Here is a 19,472-nt window from a genome sequence, read left to right on the forward strand (position 1 = left end):
TAGTTCAATTGTCTTCCTATCTAATCAGTCTGAGTATTTATTTCTAGAGTCGGGACAAAGTCTTTTTCACGTTATCATTAGTTGAAAGAAGTTTTTAACATTACCACCAAACTTCAATGTTAAAAAAAGAAACCCAGCAAAAATATACCCGTAAGACAGTACTCAGGACTGAAAATGTCTCTCCTTAGCAGGAAATCTTTTAGAACGTTTCAGAATATTCTTTTCAAATACCAAAAGAAAACCACCATAAAAATCAGTTTGCTTACTACTATGACTTTAACTTTTACAGCAAGTACCATCTCAATGTAAAAAACTTCCAGGTCCGAAGTAACTATTTTAAGTAAAACAATTCAATGTATTATGACACCAAACGCTTAGTGTTCAACAGAACAAGTTTCACAGAGTTAAAAGTCAACATCCGAAATAGGATGCCTGTTGCGTTGGCAGCCCTTTTGTTATAATAAAATTCACTCTTCAAATATTTGGCTTAAATGCAAAAGTCAGGTGTATGGAAAGGGTTAATATGCTAAATAAAGAAATATTTAAAACCAACAATGATACCTAACATTACAATTACATTGCCCTAGTATACGATCCCAAAGGAACACAGACCTTTTGCCATAGGCAGATTTGAGTGTTAATATGAAACCCAATGTGTGTTCATTTTAATTACATATGCGCCTGCTGAGAACATATGACAGAGTCCAAGAAGCTAATTCATTATCAGCATGACAGCAGGAACTAATATTAATCTTGCACACCAAGTAAGTTTTCTAGACTACCAATTACCACACAAAAATAAGATGCAGCACAAATGCGGTAATCAACATGAAAGTAAAATGTAACAAAATATTGCTAAATAGAGTTCAGCTCTGAGGAAGGGGGAGAAAATTCATTGCTTAGCCTACACCAAGCACCGCACTGCCCCGCTGGGACGGAGGTGTACCTTTGACGGCCAGCAGCGGGTATAGTAAATCTCCAAATAGTTCATATCAACTTTCTCTTCAAAATAAGTAGCAGTCACTTAGTCTGACTCTAATTCGACTTGCACTAGGTCTATGCTGATTTTCATGGAGTTAATCCTCGCTGGCGCTGCAATACAGTGGAGACACCATCGTCTATGAACCTCATTAGTTAGCTAAGCTATATACTCCCATTACTAATTCCCTTTAGTAAATACGTAATAGCAGTTCAAAAGTGTTTTTTTTCCTTTTTATAGTTCTTTACCTTAAATTTTCTGCATTTCAAAGATGTTATTGAGTGTTCAATTCACGTTCTTGTGAGTCCTTGACAGGTTTCTTGCACTGAATTCATTTCAAGAGTCAGTTTATAGCTCTTAACCTACCCACGTGCGAATGTGCTTTTTGTATTAGACTCATTTAGATATACTTTTAATTAACGGCTATATTCATGCATCATTCAGTATTTTATAAAGAGACTGCCTGGCATATAAGGAGCCAGAAAAACCCTAGAGCAAATCCACACTGATGAACTAACCCTTGGGAAATGAGAGAGACAAATACAATTGTGAAGGAAGCAGACACCTAGCCAATACTTCCAACTGCATCTTTACCTGCCTTTTTTTTTTTTTTTTGCTGTACTGATGCATTATTAATTAATAACTACTGAGTCTTCCCAACAGAGCTTTTTAAGTATCAGTTAACTTTCTCTATAGATGATTATGAATCATAAAAGTATGTTTGCGTGTTCAAAGCAATAAGCTTAGGACGCAGGGAGCCTGACCTGCTGACTGAGGTAACTGCTCTTTGAAGCCTGACGTTCTAGGGATGCTAAGCACCTACTGTGTAGCATCACGCAATTCTCATTCTAGCTCAATCCAATTAATCTGAAGACATGTAAGATTTTCTGCATTTTGCCTCCGCACTGTTAAAAAGGAACAGGACGGCATTTTAGAAAAGCTGCAGTGTCAGTTAGGTTCACTGGTTTATCCAAATGAAGCTACACCAATTTAGGCCAGCTAAGAATTATCATCTTCAGTTCTCGGCTAAGATAATGAAGAGAAAATTGTCAAATCTCAATTCTTTCTATTCAAGATTTATGCAAATGATAAAATATGTTTCAACAGCCTTATAATGTATTCGGGGGAGATGCCAGGTTTTCATGTTTTGTTTTAACTTTGGACAAAATCACTAAGTTTTGAAGCTTTACTGGGGCAGTTTTGTGCTATTTCAGCTGGACAGTTTCACATATAGGTTGAAAGAAATTTGCAATTCTTGGAGATGACAACTCACTTGGAGATCCTGTCTGTCTGTTGGATAATTTTTTCCATCTCCACCTCAAAAAATAAGCCTTCTAATATTCAATGAATTCAAGAACATCTCCTCATTTAAAATCCATGACTGAGTTCCTGAATCTTCAGCTGACAGCAAATATCAGAAAGGAGGCTGCGCTTTCCATTTATGAGAGTCTCTTGCTGGATTTTTCTTCTGAGTATCGGGAATGGTTTCCCTACAGGGTCCCACGGACCATTTGTCAAAGCAGTACAGGCCACTTGCTCTTCATGTCTGGTTGCTGCACATACTACACTGATCCTCTGCTCCTGAGTCTTCATTAGGTTTAGCTACTGCCTCCACAAGAATTGTATTTTTTTCTGATTGACTGTGCGTAATATTTCTTTCTAGTGTTTCAACTGGTACACAGACAGAAAAAGGGCAGCTTCAGCTGTGCTTACTGATTCCATCATCTGCCTTCTACAGAGACAGCCCAGGCCCTCGCTATGTTTTCTGGACAATGTAATACAAAATTATAATGTCCGTAGCTAGGTAAACTCTAGATAAGGCTTGCATGGTACGTATGGTTATTTTGATGACCATTTGCATGGGGTCGATCTTATCCATGATCTCTGAGGGCCACCTCCCAGTGCCATCCTGTGGACTTGTTTCCAGCTCTTCCAGGGCTGTGTGTTTATATGCCAGCTATCTGCCATTTATTTCCTATACTCTAAATACCAATCAATCAAAAGTCAGCTTAATTATCTGCAGCATATGCTTGATGCATCTTGGCAGCCGGAATATTTGCGGCCCTTCTCTTCTCCAGGAAGGAGCAAGCCGGCAGCCCTCTGGAAGGATGTGCGGGCCCCTTCGCAGGCCAGTCCACATGTGAACACAACCTAATCCGATTCTGCTCAGCCACAATGAGAATTTTTACTCACCTTTCAAGGCAAATAACATTTGCGCTCAATTCCCAAGACAAATTACTACTTCACTTTTTCTTTCTAATATTTCTTTCTGTCTCCTAATCTTAATTCTTCTAGTTTATGGCTTAACCCTTCTACAGGGATTCACAGCAAATATAAAGAATAATATCTTTCCTACTCTTAGATATTAAGATGGATCATTATTCCTCCCGATATGTTAGAAGATATTTATCAGTTTGAGTTATGAGGCCTTTCTGACTATGGAGATTTAAACATCAATTTAATGCCAACGTCAAGACTTCTAAAAGTGCAGGAGATTACATTAGATAAATAATTTAACATTAAAGGGTATATCAAGGCAGATATTATTGCAACCTTCCACCAATCAATCACCGTTTTCCATGTTTATCCAATTTTCTTCTCAAGGCTCCACACATTAAATTGCCTAGACATATACTACACAACTGAAATAACTTCATCATTGAATAAAACTGCATAGCCATTAAAATTTTCTAATTTCAAGATAGCTGACGTTATGTTAAATACTGGCTTCAATTCCATAAGGCAATAAATTTAGACCTAAATCAAATCTTTCATGGATAGCTGATTCATAATGAAAAATTATTGTTTTGTCATTTTACCTCAGGAAATTTACTATGGAAACCAAATACAGCACAGCAGTCTTAGAAATATATGGTAATCAAAAACAAAGCTACATCTTGCCTTTCTGAAACCCAGGAGATGGATTTGTTTTGGTACGTAAATATCAGACAAGTTAATAGCTACTGAATCAAGAGAGAAAGCTACTATTGTGCTTCTCCCAGGTCTCTAATGCAAAAGTAATCAAGGGATACACCAAAGAAGTTTGCACATCTTGCAATCAACAGCCATCGCTAGTGAGTCGCTGCAACACACTGAAGCTGCAGAACCAGACCGATAAAAATGGAGGGGAAATGTTGTAGAAAAACCTCCGCTCTGGTTTCATATTTGGGCAAAGCTGTGGTGCAAAGCTGAAGAACCGCTGCCAACGACGAGTCACTGAATTAACTCAAGGCTGCCCAGGCTCCCTTGCCTGCCGTCACCCCCATGAAACCTCGGGGGTTCAGTGGCAGAACTATCGATTTGAGAGCTCACATTAAGTGCCTTCACAGAAACGCTGTTATCGGTCTCTTCCTTAAAGAGACTTCTGTTCAGGTTAAGCTTTCAAACTCTTTTAGAAGACTCAGAAAAGATTACTATTATTTTAATACAAAATCATTTCCATGTCTTTTGATAAGCAGGTCTTAAAATCTACTTAAATATCAAGATAACAACAGTAATGCCGTGTGCACCATCTGCATATATTTGCAAAGGAGTTAAGCGCCTTTTTACACCTGGTCTGTACTTGAGAGAGATGGCATGAATCGTCCAAGGTGTCCGAACAAACCTGGGCTGTATCCAGGAATGCAACCTAAGTCTCCGTAGCGCTAGTCTGGTGCTTACTTTTGAGCGCTTATATGCTTGTTTTTATGATACGCCACAATGGAGCAAAATCTTGCTGTCACTCTTTAGTCAGGAGCTCTCTAATGATTTCTGTCAGTAATCACATCCCCAGGTGATAATCTAATAAGTAGACTTTGAAAAATATATTCTTTCTTCATAGGGACAACTGGAGAATCATGTTTCCCTTCCCCCTCAAATGAGATTTCTGCTTGGATGGATTCCAGTATCATTCTCTGAGCCATTGCAAGCTTGCACCGGGGCTCTCTAATCTTCCTCTGATTTCTTCCCTAACTTTTGCAGTCTTTACTGACAAAAAAGAAACGTTAAGATGCAGGGATGATCCCATCTCCATGTTTACCAACTATATATACATATGGCTATAAATGACAGAGAAATGAGAATGTGGGAACCTGTGTGTTAATTCCTCCCTTCCCAGAGTAAAGGATGAAGATGATTCTAACTGAATTTGTCATCAAGGAGATCCATATAGTGGATAAGTTTGGATAGCGGTTTTTTTTCACTGAGTGAAAAAATGTCAGAGATGTCTGAAGTCTCCTCACAGTGTTTCCTGGGAGCCTGACAGAAATGTTTCCCCTGCTGGCTTCTCAAAGCTCTGCTGGTAGAACGTTTCCAAAATCAGAACTGCCACGAAACTGTTCTTGCTCCCAAAATACTGAATAGATACACTTTGCTTAGGACCATAAACTTCCAGTGACAAGTAAGAGATATATCTCCAGCCTTGAATACCTCTTCTCTTCTTGATCTTTGCTTGCTTGGAGCAAAACTGCGTCTTTGTCCTTGGCAATCTTAAAATTACAAATAGAGGTGCATCGAGAGATTTTAAGGGGCACTCATAAACGTTATTAAGATCAATTCATTAACTGCTTGATCCAATGCCAACAGAAATCACCAGGGGATGTCTCATCATATCCCATTGGATACCTAAACACAGCAGTTGGAATTTTCCCAGAAATGCAAAGGATTTGGGTACTTTACTCACTTAAACTTTTGAAGAAATCCTAATATAAAAAATAAAAGTGAGCTCTGCCTTGAGGGGTTCATGGAATGAAGCCAACATTGGTTGGCAAACTTATAATTGGAGGTTGAAACTTTTGACATTTGAGCAGTCAGAGGTCCTGCCCTTTGTTAGATAAAGTACTCTTTGTTCAGACATTAGCTAATGAACATCAAGCCAGTAAAAATCAACAACTCTTAAATAAAAGTCTCTTTCTGAGATGTGTTATTCTTATTGCCACCTGAAATTTTAGATAAGTAAAGCAATCTGCAGTCAAAATGATGCCAGTGAATCTGTGTGTTGTAGACACCTGTCGAAGGAGTGGAGACTTGACAGTGAGACTTAGAAAAAAAAAAACCCTGAGATTCATGAGAAAACGTGTTATCTTTCCTACGTTACAGGGAGAGAAAAAATACTGGAGCAGGTTTTAGTTACTGAAAAAAGATATTTTTTAAATGAGGTCACCAAAGCTAGTGTGATATACATCAGTTAAACTTCTGGCCCACTTTGCTTTTACTATTTCACGGGACTCTTGGGTTTGCCTTCATCTCCTGGCAGAAAATTACAAATTGTTCAAAATTACTCATCAGCTCCACACAGCCTCCCTCTCCCGTGGCTTGGCAAACTCAGCGTGCATTATGGTCTTGCCCCTCATTTAGCCAGTTGCTTGCTGGGATAAGGTGGGCAACTGAGCCAAGCTTGGTTCTCCTGCCCAATTTTCCTTTTTGTAAAGAAGCATTCCTTAAAATATTTTTGAATAACTAATCAAAGACCATGACTTACTCTCTCAGACATAGAGAATGACTTTGAGCTAGGTCTTCAAAGATATTTAGAGACTTAAAGGTACAGAAATTTAGTTAGTGTAATTCTTTCAGAGCCCCTAGATTTAGGTCCCATAGAGGAGAGAAAGTACAAATCGGTAAAACTTATATTGCAGTATATTTCTCTTTTAAAATTCCCTTTTCCTCCCTACTATTCAGTAAATTACCCAGAATGAATCACAGTCCACAAACAGATGGAGGACATGGAAATATATGGTTCTAGTTAGTCATGCTACTGTCAAGCTCTATAATACTATACTATACTATAATACTTCAGCTTTCAGTCTTAGCATGGTTTAAAATACCCCACTGTTTGATAATATCCATCGGCTAGAGAGAAACCTTCATTTCCAATTAAAAACACAGAAGAGCAAGCAGTGAGACTGCTTGAGCTCTGGTTTACAGCTAGTTACAAACAAAGGTGTATTCTCACTGGCAAAATGTTTCTCTTAAAAGTTTTAATGAGTTATATGAATGAATCAAGACTACAAGAAAACATTTTGTTAGTTTGGGCAAGAAAGCCTTCATAAAACAAAAGCTTTCACCATGCAACAAAGAGAATGATAAAAGCAATCATATTCTAGTTACACGAAGGGCTGTCTTGAACTTCAACTCAGTAGCACGATTCACAATTAGATTTTTAGAAAAAGCAGTCTGACATACAGCTTTGTTTCATGGTGTTCTCTGACAGCACCTACAAGTGTTGAAGACAAGCATGTCTCAAGGACAACTGGTCATTAATGTGAACAACTGCACACTTGCAACTGCAAGAATTAGGAAGAAAATGGAAGATGAGCTCTGTAGATGGGCTTAGAGTTGGTCTATACAAAAATGGTTTGGTATCTTTACGGTATCACAAAGGCTCCATTTTCAGACCTCAAAAGCTAGTGACAAACACATCAGTATGACAGAGGTCAGAAAGGAGACCTTCTACAAGAATTTCTATTTCCCATGATAGTGATTCTTTAGGGAACAAAGTAAACTCAAGATATTGGTATCTAAATAAAGGGTTTTGATTCATGAGGACACAGGCTTGTTTTTGAACTCCTGGCATAACTGTAAGGTGGCATCCATAGTGCCTTTAATAAAAATGTACAAGTTGAAGTTTTATTGCCTGGAGAATCACATGTTCCCTACAAAACACAGGCCTGTGTGAGATACAGTGAATAGGCTGTAAGGATGAATAGCAAACTCGACCCAGGTCTGAATCAAGTCTTTATAGGCTTCCTGACAAGCTTAATATGTAACATCCGCTGGCAACCCTTTTCTACACATCTACCCGCTCTCATCATCAGTCTAGGCAGGGCAGATCTTTAAAAGGTAGAATGGTCTTTCTGTAAACCTTTTAACTCCCACAAGAGTTGTAAGAGCGTAACAGAAGGTGATGTGGTGGGGGAACATGGCCATTGGAATATGGCCAAAATTAGCCCAGCAGCACTGCCAGCAGAACCATTTGTGGTGCCATCAGAAGAGCAAAGTGGAGAAAATCCTGTTTTAAAGGGAACAAGTGATTAAGTCCTGCCAAACAAATCCTATGAATTGTATTATTTTAAAGCACATGCAATCAGTACTCAAATTATTTTCAACAAATCACAGAGTTCGAGTTAAACAACAATGATCCTCCTGCAGTATAATTCTATTTGTTGGCTTAAAAATTCCACCATTATCATGGTGACATCCACCGGAAGAGAACTGATGGGAAAGCGCCTAACATTAAAAAAAATGGCTGTTATGATCTGGCTTCAACTAGCTCTAGGAGAAGAGACAGAAAAATTCTCTGGCCTCCCTGGAGGCTGATGAGAAAATGAGAGAAAGAAAATGATGGACTTTTGCCATTGATTTTTCCATCAGTACTTTAACCAAGATCTTGCCAGGAACAATTTGTTAGTAACACTGTAAATAGAATCCTTCATAGTTTAATGTGTATTAAACTAAGCCTGATAGTGACAAAAGAAGATATACTGGGAGGTAGGAGTATTCTGTTCTTCCTTATAAAGGTTTCAATCAGGAATAACTTCTTTGACACCACCAGATGATTAATCAGTGACATTTCAAGGATATTAAAACAGTGAGAGAGGGGAATCAGCCTATTCACTTTTAATACCCTCTCCAGCTATCAAACATGAGCTTTTATTTGGAAGACTAAATACACGTTGAGCAATTTCAAAATCTTTTCCAAGGTTACTCAGCTACAGATGCTTGTCATTCACTTTCTGTATATATGTCATGACTACTTGGGGTGAAAAAAGACTGATGTTTTAAAATTATATTCTGTGTAAGAAATACTTGAGAAAGAAACAGCTAAATAAGGTTTGGAGTCTTAAAATGGTATTAACCTCCTGTCAGATTGGCTTCATGCCTAGACACGGCATTTTAATTGAGACTGGTTCCCTTAAACAACTTCTTCCTCATTTCCAAGGGAAGTCATTACAAAACAACTGCCGGTCTCACAAAGCCCAGTGACTCCTGAAATACATCAAATAAATGTACCCTTTCAGAAACCTGTCTGAAAGGGGGTACACTACCTTTATTTCCTAATCCTGCAGCAAACTCTGTAAATAGTTACGGCATGAGTTTCAAGAAGCCACAAAGAGGAAAATTCTTTTCCCTAGCCCAGAAGGAGGAAATTAAATGTCAAGACTTTCCTTTTCCCCATAATTCTTTTAAAAGAAACGCAGTCCACGCCACTGACTCAAAACAAACTGTCGCTCCCTTGAGCCACAGTTAGCGTGGGATTTCTGGGATGCAATGCTCCTCCCTGTTCTCAAAATAATATACAGAAAATATGGATTCCTGCAAAAACACCCTCTTACTTTCCCACTACTCAGAGAAGTGAAACGGTTAGAAAGGCAGGGCTGAATTTCTGGCAAGTCACCCCCCCAGCAATCTCCTCAGGTCCTTGGTGCCTAAAATTAAGTGCAAATGGAAAAGTTGGTGTTACCTCTTTATACCTAGTACATACCAATGATACTCTTTGTTATGGTTGCAAAGTCAAACTAGGAAAGGCTATAACGTTAAGGTTGCTCTTCCAACCGTAATTCAAGATTAGTTCAGTCCTGCTGTGCCTTTACATGGCAAAGCTTCTTGCTTAGCACTGAACAAAAATAGGAGAATTAAGATGCTATATTTCCATTTAAAGGTCTGCCCACTAACATCACTATAGTGAGTCCACTCCAGAGGCCCAACACCCATTTTATGTGAAAATCAATATGTTGCCAGTACGGCTCAAATTTTCCCACAGGGCAGCCTGTTTTCAAACCCTACCAGCTCATACTGCTGTACCAACCATTTTTCTCTAGTTGTTGTTACATCTGACTTCTTGTTTTTTCCCCTCTGTCCACCCATGTTTCAGGATCATAGAGGAGCATTAGTAATCACTCAAGCGTTTGTCTTTCATCTCTGTACATCCACAGTAATCTTTATCAAAATATTCACTAAGCTTCTGCTACCCTCATGCTCTTTTCCCTGGAAGGTTATAGTTAGGACACACTTAGTCATTGTCCTCTCCCACACTTGCTCCCCCTCGAGCGCTCAATAACACGATAGCATTTTACTAAAATACTGGTTTGGTGGGAACTAGGGTTGCTGACCATACATTTTTCAGCCTCTTTCTGCCCTCCCTTTTTTGCTTTGTGTGTTGCTCTGAGTACTTCCTTAAGACGCAATTTGCCAAGATGTTTTTCCTCCTGTTTGCTGTCCTGGCCCGTCAGAGAGACAAACTCTGCAGCGCCAAAGCCACAGGGGGCTGGAGAGCAGCAGCACCACGTGGGCAACGGTGGGACCTCGGTCTGCTCTCACTCCCCCACTTCTGCGCTTGCAGATGTCCCAGGAATTGTCTGTATTTAGACGGAAGGTTTAATTGGTCCAGATACTCAATAGTTACCCATGATTTCCCCTTCTGATTTTTTTTCTCATAAAACAAAAGCTGAAACGACACAAGACTGATGGCAGAGTGGAGGCTTTCCTTTCGTGGGAAGAATCCTTCCCCCCTACACTGCCACAAGCGCACATCTCCTCTCCTCGAAACGCTGCGGCTGCCTCTCTGGCGACGGGTACAGGAAGATGGCAAAACAATCCTGCCCCATTTCGGGATGCTACAAGGACATTTCTGGCAATGCCAGCTCCCTTCTCCTTGCAGGATGTATGCAGATCTTCCTTCCATGAAAAAAGATGTCCAGTTTCTGACCTGCTGGCTGATCTAGTTTCTGAGGGTAATTCATTTATTGGGCCCTCTTCCCTGGGAACATTTCAGCTGTGAGCAGGGTGAGGTGGTTTGGCAGCATCGTCGCTCCCTTCAAACGAGCGGTGAGCGCCAGGTGCCCAGCAGAAACACAGGCGGCCCCGTCGCACAACGTCTCCGCCTGCAAATCCGTCAGGCAAAGGGAGTTCGTGTGCACCATGGCTCCCAGTATCTGCATGGGTTTTCAACACAAAGATAAACCTCCAGGTCCCATCCACGCGATGACGTAGAGGACCTATCTTCAGTCCAAACAATAAAGTCATCTTTTCTTTACTCAATCATATTTTAACTGTCAAAATTTGCATATGTGGCTAAAATAAAAGCTATTCTGAGAATCACTAGCACCACACATTTTTCCTGGGATCTCATTTTTCTCTTTACAGTGCCACAGCTTCACTAATTTTACTAAATTGGTTCTCCATCACACACACGTACGGGGAGAGGAGATTCAGACTATTTCATAAACTCATTTAGCCTAAAATGTAACTAGAAACTGTTTTTCAGAAAGAAAGAAGTGCACTTTAGAAAGAAAAAAGTGCTGGAAACAGAGTTTCCAGAACAGACACGGTACATGGTGTAATTACATCTTAGCATTCTACAGAACAACAATGCACAGCTTAAACGCTACTAATTGTACATGGTTTTGTTACACAGGGTGTTGTTCATTGATAACTATTCAATTAGGGTTATTTTGCAATTAGTCTACTCACAGTAAATTTACTGCAACCAGAGTCATGTGGTGCAGCAAATTAAAACGTCTCGTCTGCATGTGCAACGGCTCCTACATGCTTCTTAGGCAGAGTATACATAGCTCACCACAGCCCTTTTGTCACCCTGGCTAACAGATTAAAGGTATAGAAGAGAAGACGCAGTCAATGTAAGCAGAAATCCTGAAACCAGGAAGAAAAGACAAATTACAGGTCCAATATCTTCAGCATTTAGAGCAAATCCAATGAAACCAGGAGTGCACTGTCAAAATTGTGAAAGCTAAACAAAGCCATAGATTTATTTGTCACCGCGTTCATAAGAGTCACACACACACATATTCAGAGGGTGACATTCTGTATTTGCTTCGCTACAGCTCCCATTATTTTAAAACTATTTAGAGGATTGTCTCATTTCCACGCTTTGAGGCACTGCTCTGCTCCAGCCCAGAAGTATTTGGCTTATCCTCTCTCTTCCTGCACATCATACCTCTTTCTGTTGAGTGCTTTGAAGTACTCAGATACAAACATTACAGACACACAGATTGCTATTACCCGTGTGTATTATTCAGTAAACAGAGCTCTAGAGCCCTTTTCTCTCAGTTTGAAAACCAAAAGGCGGCTGTGCTTTCTAAAACAAACTGGAACATGCTCTCCTCAGCAGCCTACGGGAGACTCAAATCTCTTGCTCTGGTGTGACAGCGCAGCATCACCATCAGTAAGAAACCAGGGAGAAAGCAGTCTAATCTGCAAGGAGCTCTTTCAGTGCTGATGAATGACATGTAAGCAGCGTAGCTTGATTATTTTTCTACTTTATTTATGAGCTGAGTTTATCCCATAGGGATGAAGGTAGTAGAAAACCTGTTTGATTTATAAATAAAGACAAGACAACAGAAGAGCCAAAGCAAAATAAATCAGGTTCACTTGAGGCTCTCTGCTTTTCTGTGTGGTTTTCTTCAGGCACAACTACGTGTTAGAAGAGTCCTCAAAAAAACTGTTATATTTTGGTGTCTCCAGGGCCACAGATCTGGGTCAAGCATAAACCCAGTTTGGTAATTAATGATAAGGATTAGACCAGAGCCTTCCTGGGGGATATGGCAGCCCGGAGAAGTCGGTCCAGAGTGTGAGTGATTTAGATACCATTTGGCAGCATGCCTGGGATGACTCACGGGCCTGGTGCCAGTGACTAAGGAGGAGCCGGGCTGCGCATCCGGCAAACTTTCAGGTCAAGAGACTTCGAACTGCCAACTGCCCCGATCCACACGGGAATGAAAACCTGGGAATGCAGGGGCTGAACGCAGCCACTGGGTCAGAAGCTGCACATCCTTCTTTGCAGAAGGAGAATCTGCAAGTGAAAGACACAACTTTAACATGCATGTGCCTATGTGGAGTCGCATAAGTGACAGCATACTGTCTAGACCAACAAGCTGAGCAGTGATCTCAGTAGTCAGAGTGATGGTGACCATCCTAAATGTACTCTTCCCATGCTTATACGGGATGTTCGGGGCAGGGGCGGAGGGTAGTGTAGCACAGGTCAGATCAGTTGTGCCTTGTCACAGAGGAGAGTTCATCTCAGTACAGAGTGAAATTTCTTTTAGAGCCAATAATTTGCATTTAAATATCTGCTGCTTTCCAGAACACCTGACCTAGAGGAGGGCCACGTACAGAGGTGACCAAGGAAGAGAAAGGAGACAGCTGGTCCAAGCCCACCAACAGCTTTGGTGAGCAGAAGTGCATCTCTGGCACACCAAGGGAAGTAGCCTGTGGCCTATATGGGACCAGATAGGAGACAGCCTCAGCAAGGTCTACTGCTTTGTTCCACTCACAACCACATGCCACTTACCCTGAAGAGAACTGAACATTTAGGATGGCCTCCTCAAAACGACCTGTGCCGTACTGGATTTGCCCTTTCCTCATCTAATCTTGCCCTGAACCTCCTTCTTCCCCTTGCCTTCATTCACTGCATTCTTACTCTTAAAAAATCCCCTCAAAATACACTCCTATAAATCCCAAATACTCTCTTCAAAGTCCAGAATGACTTGGAAGCTGCCTGTTGCCCTGACCTCAGCCATGACTTTGAGTAAGAAAGACTGCCCCTAAAGCCCTCAATACCAACCAGTGTTGGTGCCCTGTCTTCAAGGCCGGCTCACACATGCTTTGCAACTCACGTACCTGGTAAGCTCCCATGTCCTATTTTCAGCTTCAGCGGTGCTTACTCTCTGCAGCATCCTTAGGGGACTGCAGCCTGTCTACTCCCGTTCTCATAGAAACAATGCCTTCATTTCAGACAGGTAGCAAACATGGTACTGTTGGTTTTAACAATCCTTTGTTTTATACTCTGAAGACAGTTACTTTCTTTGCCTCTTCCCTTTGGAAATAATAAAATACTTAAAAAGAAAGAACTCATAAGATCCTGTTCCTGTTGACAACCACTCAAATGAATGTATCACTTAACATTTATGACAATCCAGCTGGAAGGAGTCATGTCCATGATTGATGGCTACACTTAGCAACTTCGTGGCTTTGAAAAGCGAAGACTGGATCCAAGGGGATTAAATGCTGGATGACATCTCAATGGAAACCATGGCACTGGGGACATGTTTATACACTGGGATAATGGATGAATGTGCTTCTCCAATGCATAAATATTTAAACTTCACAGCTCTGCTGAAAACAAACAGGAAACCTTTTTTCAAATCAAACTGAAAGGAATAGCACTTGCATGCTAAACACTTGCACTCAGAGCCCCTGGATGGCTGACTTTTGCTGACAAACACACAGCATTCTTGATGCATAAATTGGTCAGAAGTCTATACAGACCCTCCCCCTAACCAGCAATCCTGCCAATGAGGTGTCTTTCCTCCCAAAAGCTGAGAGTCAGTACTTCAAACACTTGCTGATTAAGCTTAACTCCTTTAAGAGACACCTGGACTTGATGAAGACATCTTTGGCGAGGGATGGAGCACCATCAGTACATGCGTTCTGCGATGAGCAGGAGGCAACCCAGTGCTATCCCAGACCATGGCACAGTTAAACTGAGGCTACATATCTTAAACGGGGCTGTATAATATAAGGGAGCTACCAAATTATATCTAAAAATGAAGAAAGATTAACAGCTGAACTAGGACCAGTCACGCAGAATGTACTGAAACCTACTGAACACCTTCACTTTTGTGGTTCCTACATGTCTGTGTCCTACATAGCCCTGTACGCACACAAAGTCACAGAAGGTGACTTCAGAGCCCAGATCTCCTTGGGAGCTTGGACATCCCAATATGCTTGTGCATGGGCACCTCCTGCGTAAGCCACTCCCGTGTCAGTCCACAGGCTGCTGCTTTACCACTTCCCCAGAGCAAAACTCCCAGATCTGCTCTAGAGCAAGCCTGTATCTAGCACAGGGTGCACAGGATTTTCCCGCCAGGAAAATCTGGCTGCTGAACAAATTAACTTTAGCTGTCAGCACGGGTAGGAGGAATTAACCTTGAGGCAAAGAAAAGTCAACATTATCCACAAGGATCCATCTGGTTAGGTTAAGATATTCCCAAATTATTCTTTTTAAACAAGCATCACTGCCTAAAATAAAAATCTAAACGAAACTCCAGGAGCGGCTCTGCTAATCTGAAAACTTGTAGCAATAGACTTTTTATGCTTAATATTTTTATATGGTGGATGTCGATAATTCATCAGTTGCTACTAAATTCACATGTATTTTAAAATAAAACCATGTCAGACAACTTCTGCATTTCTGTAGTCATGTTGGTAGCTCGCAGTTTTCCTGGGCCTTTTACTATATTGTATCATAAAGGATTTTTTTTTCTTTTAACCATTATGCAATTTAAACACATGCTGGGATGCTTTAAGTGTTAAAAGGTGACACTTCTATAAAGAGAAGATTTTCTTAGTTCTAAGACTACATGCTATCCTGACTGCAGGGCATATGAGAGCAAGTCTCTGTTTAAAATAAGAAGTGAGAAATAATTATTGAGAAAAGTCTGTTGTTAAGCATGGTAGTTGTTTAAAACCACTGATTTTACTGGAAAGTCACCTGGAGAGAGAGATTACCGGGCAGGTGATAAAATCTTAGGTGTGTGCAAAATTGCACACAGCTGAAATGTGTGCCCACACAAACGACAACACATCTTTCAGCTCTCTCCAGGATATCGCTTGCATACGTGTATACATGATTCGTTTACCCTACATAAGGTATCTAGCATTGATGACATTAAGACATGTCCTTGGTCCTACACAGCGTCGGACCGCATCTGCATCAACTTTCTCACAGGACCAGAACTGAATTTCCTGCCGTTAAAGAAGAGGGGAGGATACCCAGGCTATGGCTTGTAAAAGTGGCTTTCACCCATGGCACCCCAATGGAGTCTCAGGAGCACCAGAGGGTACTAACGATGTTCAGCCTATCACTGATGTCCGATTTCGTCTCTGCTGCTCTGTTTTTGTCTTCCCTTTGACTTGTTCTGCCTTCTCTCTGCTTCCACAGAGCCCCAAACCGTCTACCTGCCCTGTTAATTCTTTGATTTCCAATTTTGGGCCACCTCATTTAATGACTTTGAGTATTATCATCATAAGAAAGGAAGAAAATCACCAAAAGAGACACAATAGAAAAACAAAGTCACAGATGCACGAGGGTGAGAAATGGGCTGCTCACACCACTCGCCATGGTAATACACAGCCTCTAAATTAAAAGCCCAAGCCTCTTGTCAGAGAGGGATGCTCTTGTTCGGAAGCAACCTCTGAGCACCTTCCTTTTTCCATCGACTCTCTATGGAGTTCAGCCTTCTAATTTAGGCAAGAGTAACACGGATCTTCCTCTTCTCTCGGTCCCACACTGGATCCATTCAATAGTGACCGCTGCTTTGAGGCAGTGCAATAAACAGGCAGACCATGAGGGTTCCAGGATGCAACTAAATATTCCTAATGAAAGAAGCTAAACATTCCCTAATCCCCGTGGCTCACCTCTTTATTGCACCATCTCAGCATAGGATCTGTCCTCTTCGGTTTGTAAAAGCCCCTCTGCACATCCAGCAAAGACAACACAAACGCTTCCTTACACATGTGGGCTGAAGCGCTGGGCAGAGAACTGCCGTACAAACGAGTACTCCTGCAGATAAACCTGCTTCTTGATCAATGCCTACTTTGATCAATTGAACAATGGTTAAAAGAAAAAGCACTTTACTATAGGGGAAGCTTACAACTAAATGTGGCATATGAAGCACTCTTCCTGACGTAACATCATCACACAGATGCAAACCAAAAGCACGACTGTGAGGTACCTCACGTATCGGACGGCACAGAGAAACCAAAAGCAACAAATCAAAGCTTGGCTTAGGCTATGAGTGGGAACTGACTCTCTACAATTGTAATTTTGGAAATTACTTTTGCTGATTGAGGAACATTAAAACCAGAAGTGAGCCACAAAACTGGATTTTTTTCATGCTTTTAGAAAAAAAAAGTGTTATATACTTCTGAAAATCATCTCTGTTGTCAAAACACTTAGTGGCCCTGATTATTAGCTACAACTACATTGCGCCAGATGCTGTAGAAACATAAGAAATGGCCATATGGAGAACAGCAATGTTACTCATTTATTGGTTAGCAGAAGGCACCAAAATTCACTGTGGCTGTTTCTTCACCCCAAAAAGCATCAAACTCCCGCATGGAATAACAGGATATGCACCTGTATTACGCTTCTCTGTGTCTGTAGATTAAGAACTGCCACTGCTGTCTAAAAGAAATAGAAGCAGCAGCAGAACAGCTAGATAAAGTCATGCAATAAAAACCTATTGGAAGAAAAGCGTGAAGAACGTTCAGTAGGACTCTACCAAGGATCCTGTGATACCCCCATAATCCCCTTTTAAAACACTTTCAGACGTGACCCGGTTTTCACAGACTAGAAAAATACATTATAAATTCCTGCAATACAGTTAATTTTTGTCATCAGGAGACTATTACAATTATATACAATCCTTCTCCCAAGACAGTACATCGTTTCTTCTTCAGCATCTAGCAACTTACCCTCCAGGGCACAGAAACGTGTCACCTTTTCCGGCATCAGCTTCCCATGCTTGTGCTGACAATATATCTCTGCAATCTCCTGTCGACACTGCTTAGACTTAGACCGGGACATGGCTGAGATTGCCTCTTTGCCAGTTATCTCGCACCTTGGTGGTTGGTCATATCTCAGTTCAGGGGAGCTGTTTCCATTTTTTTTGAAATGATGCTGTCTGGGAGACCTGTGAATCTCCTTCAGATTGTTGTTGCTACTGTTTTTTCCAGGATGATCACTGAATTGCACCACTTCATTTGAGTTCTTCCCCAATAGTGAGTTCTCTTTCACCTTTTCCTCTTCCAGTTTCTTTCTCAAGTGCTCCTTCTGCTTGCTAATGGGTTTTTTCACCAGCTCAGACTGGTGTTTTTGCCTCTGAGTCCTGGGAGCAAAGTTACTGTTATCAATATTTTCAAAGTCCTTGGGGACTGAATTTTCATTATTGCTGTCTGTTCGCATTTTCTCTTTCGGTCGGTGGGAAAAATAGCCGTCCTACAAATGGGGAAAAAAATTATATTCATCTTACTAAAAGTAGTCATATCCCACGCATTACAAGTATTTCTTACATGAAAACATAAATCAACTACAATCCAAGGTATTCAGAAAACACACATTAGGGTTCATAAGAGGAAGCTGGGGCTGGAAAAGGCCTTCTAAGCTGCCAGAGTCAGTGCAGGCAACCACCCCATGCAACCCCCTCCATCAACGATGCTGGGTTTGACACTCGTTCTCAGATCCAGCTCTCACACAGAGCTGAATAGGGAAGTTTTACTCAGGTTTGTGAGTAATTATTAACTGGAGAGTTTACCCTGACAGCATTGAAATTAATGGCAAAACTGACACTGATTTCAATGCAGCAACACCAGGTTCTTCAATATTTCTATTATTAATGCAAGGCGTGGAAAAGTTTGGTGTTCCTAAGTAAGTTCTCCAAAAGCTGCCCCATTCCTATATAAAAAGCACCACTGGACTTTACAGGCTAAGTTTTCTTTCAGTGAAGTAAAATAGCTACAAATTGAACTCTTGCTATTTTGGATTTTTTATCTTCACGTTTATAAGATAATACAAGTTTAGAGATGCATCTGCCTGCGGCTGAACCATTGCAGCAACGCAGGCAGCGAGCAATCGGGGTGTAGAAATGCCCAGCGAGCCGCATGAGGGCAAGTGCAGCCACGGATGCTCGCGCTCCCCAGGAGCTTAGGAAGGTCCAGGCCAAGCTCCGGCAGCCAGTGCTCTGCCACCCCCTTCCCCTTCCCCATGCTGCGCGTGCTTCGATAAATACGCAGGTCATAACAGTTGTAACATTTTAAATATACCAAAAAAAGGGAAGAGACCTAAAATGTCTGCCACAAATAACGCTTTGTGTCATAATTTCACCACCCTCCACCTGTTACAATGGGCCCTGTCTCAGTGCAGCAGTGATCGCTGGAGAAGGTAAAATGGGTCCAAACGGTCAAGACACTGGAGTCAGCAAGTGCCTTTTCTATCGATCTGCGCCTGGTATAAGCTTCAGTGCCAGGGTCACCCAACAAACCCAGTTCATGCTCGTGGCTGCTGAGGGAGCAGGTTCTGGGTCCCCCCCCAGCTGGGCCCTCCCCGGCTCCTGGGGCGAAAGTCGGCTCTGGCCTGCTGCTCTTCTACTACCTTTCTCTCAAGAACTGAATCATCTCCAAGATACATTTATTAAACTCAGAAAGAACCGCTGTGCCTGTAAAAGAGACACATTTACGTGATTTATCCGAATGCCCCCACGGTCTGCTTTTGTGTGCTGAGTTTCTGCAGACAGAGGGACAAAAGCTCTGTCAGGCCAGGCCAGGCCGTTTGTCTGTCCCGTCCGGGGTCTGGCCTCCAGCCCTGGCCGATACCTGATGATTCAGAGCCAAAGGGGCGAGAGAGACGCAATGGGCCTGGACAACCGTACAGTGGGGTCTCCCGACCCTTTCAGAAACCAGTTTAGGCCTGAGTACTACGTTTTGATTTTTCCACATTAAT

At 41.5% G+C, this 19,472-nt stretch overlaps 1 protein-coding gene across 6 annotated transcripts in view; it reads right to left on the reverse strand.

The window, feature by feature from the left end:
* Nucleotides 1-19,472, reverse strand: part of XYLT1 (xylosyltransferase 1) — a 227,521-nt gene that overhangs the window by 93,030 nt on the left and 115,019 nt on the right. For all 6 annotated transcript variants that reach the window (XM_068908101.1, XM_068908102.1, XM_068908099.1 and 3 more), the window contains one exon: nt 17,450-17,972. In XM_068908101.1, coding sequence (XP_068764202.1) covers nt 17,450-17,972 — 523 coding nt within the window. The remainder of the gene's footprint in view (nt 1-17,449; nt 17,973-19,472) is intronic.

The sequence above is a fragment of the Struthio camelus genome, chromosome 15, assembly GCF_040807025.1.
Source record: "Struthio camelus isolate bStrCam1 chromosome 15, bStrCam1.hap1, whole genome shotgun sequence".
NCBI lineage: Eukaryota > Metazoa > Chordata > Aves > Struthioniformes > Struthionidae > Struthio > Struthio camelus.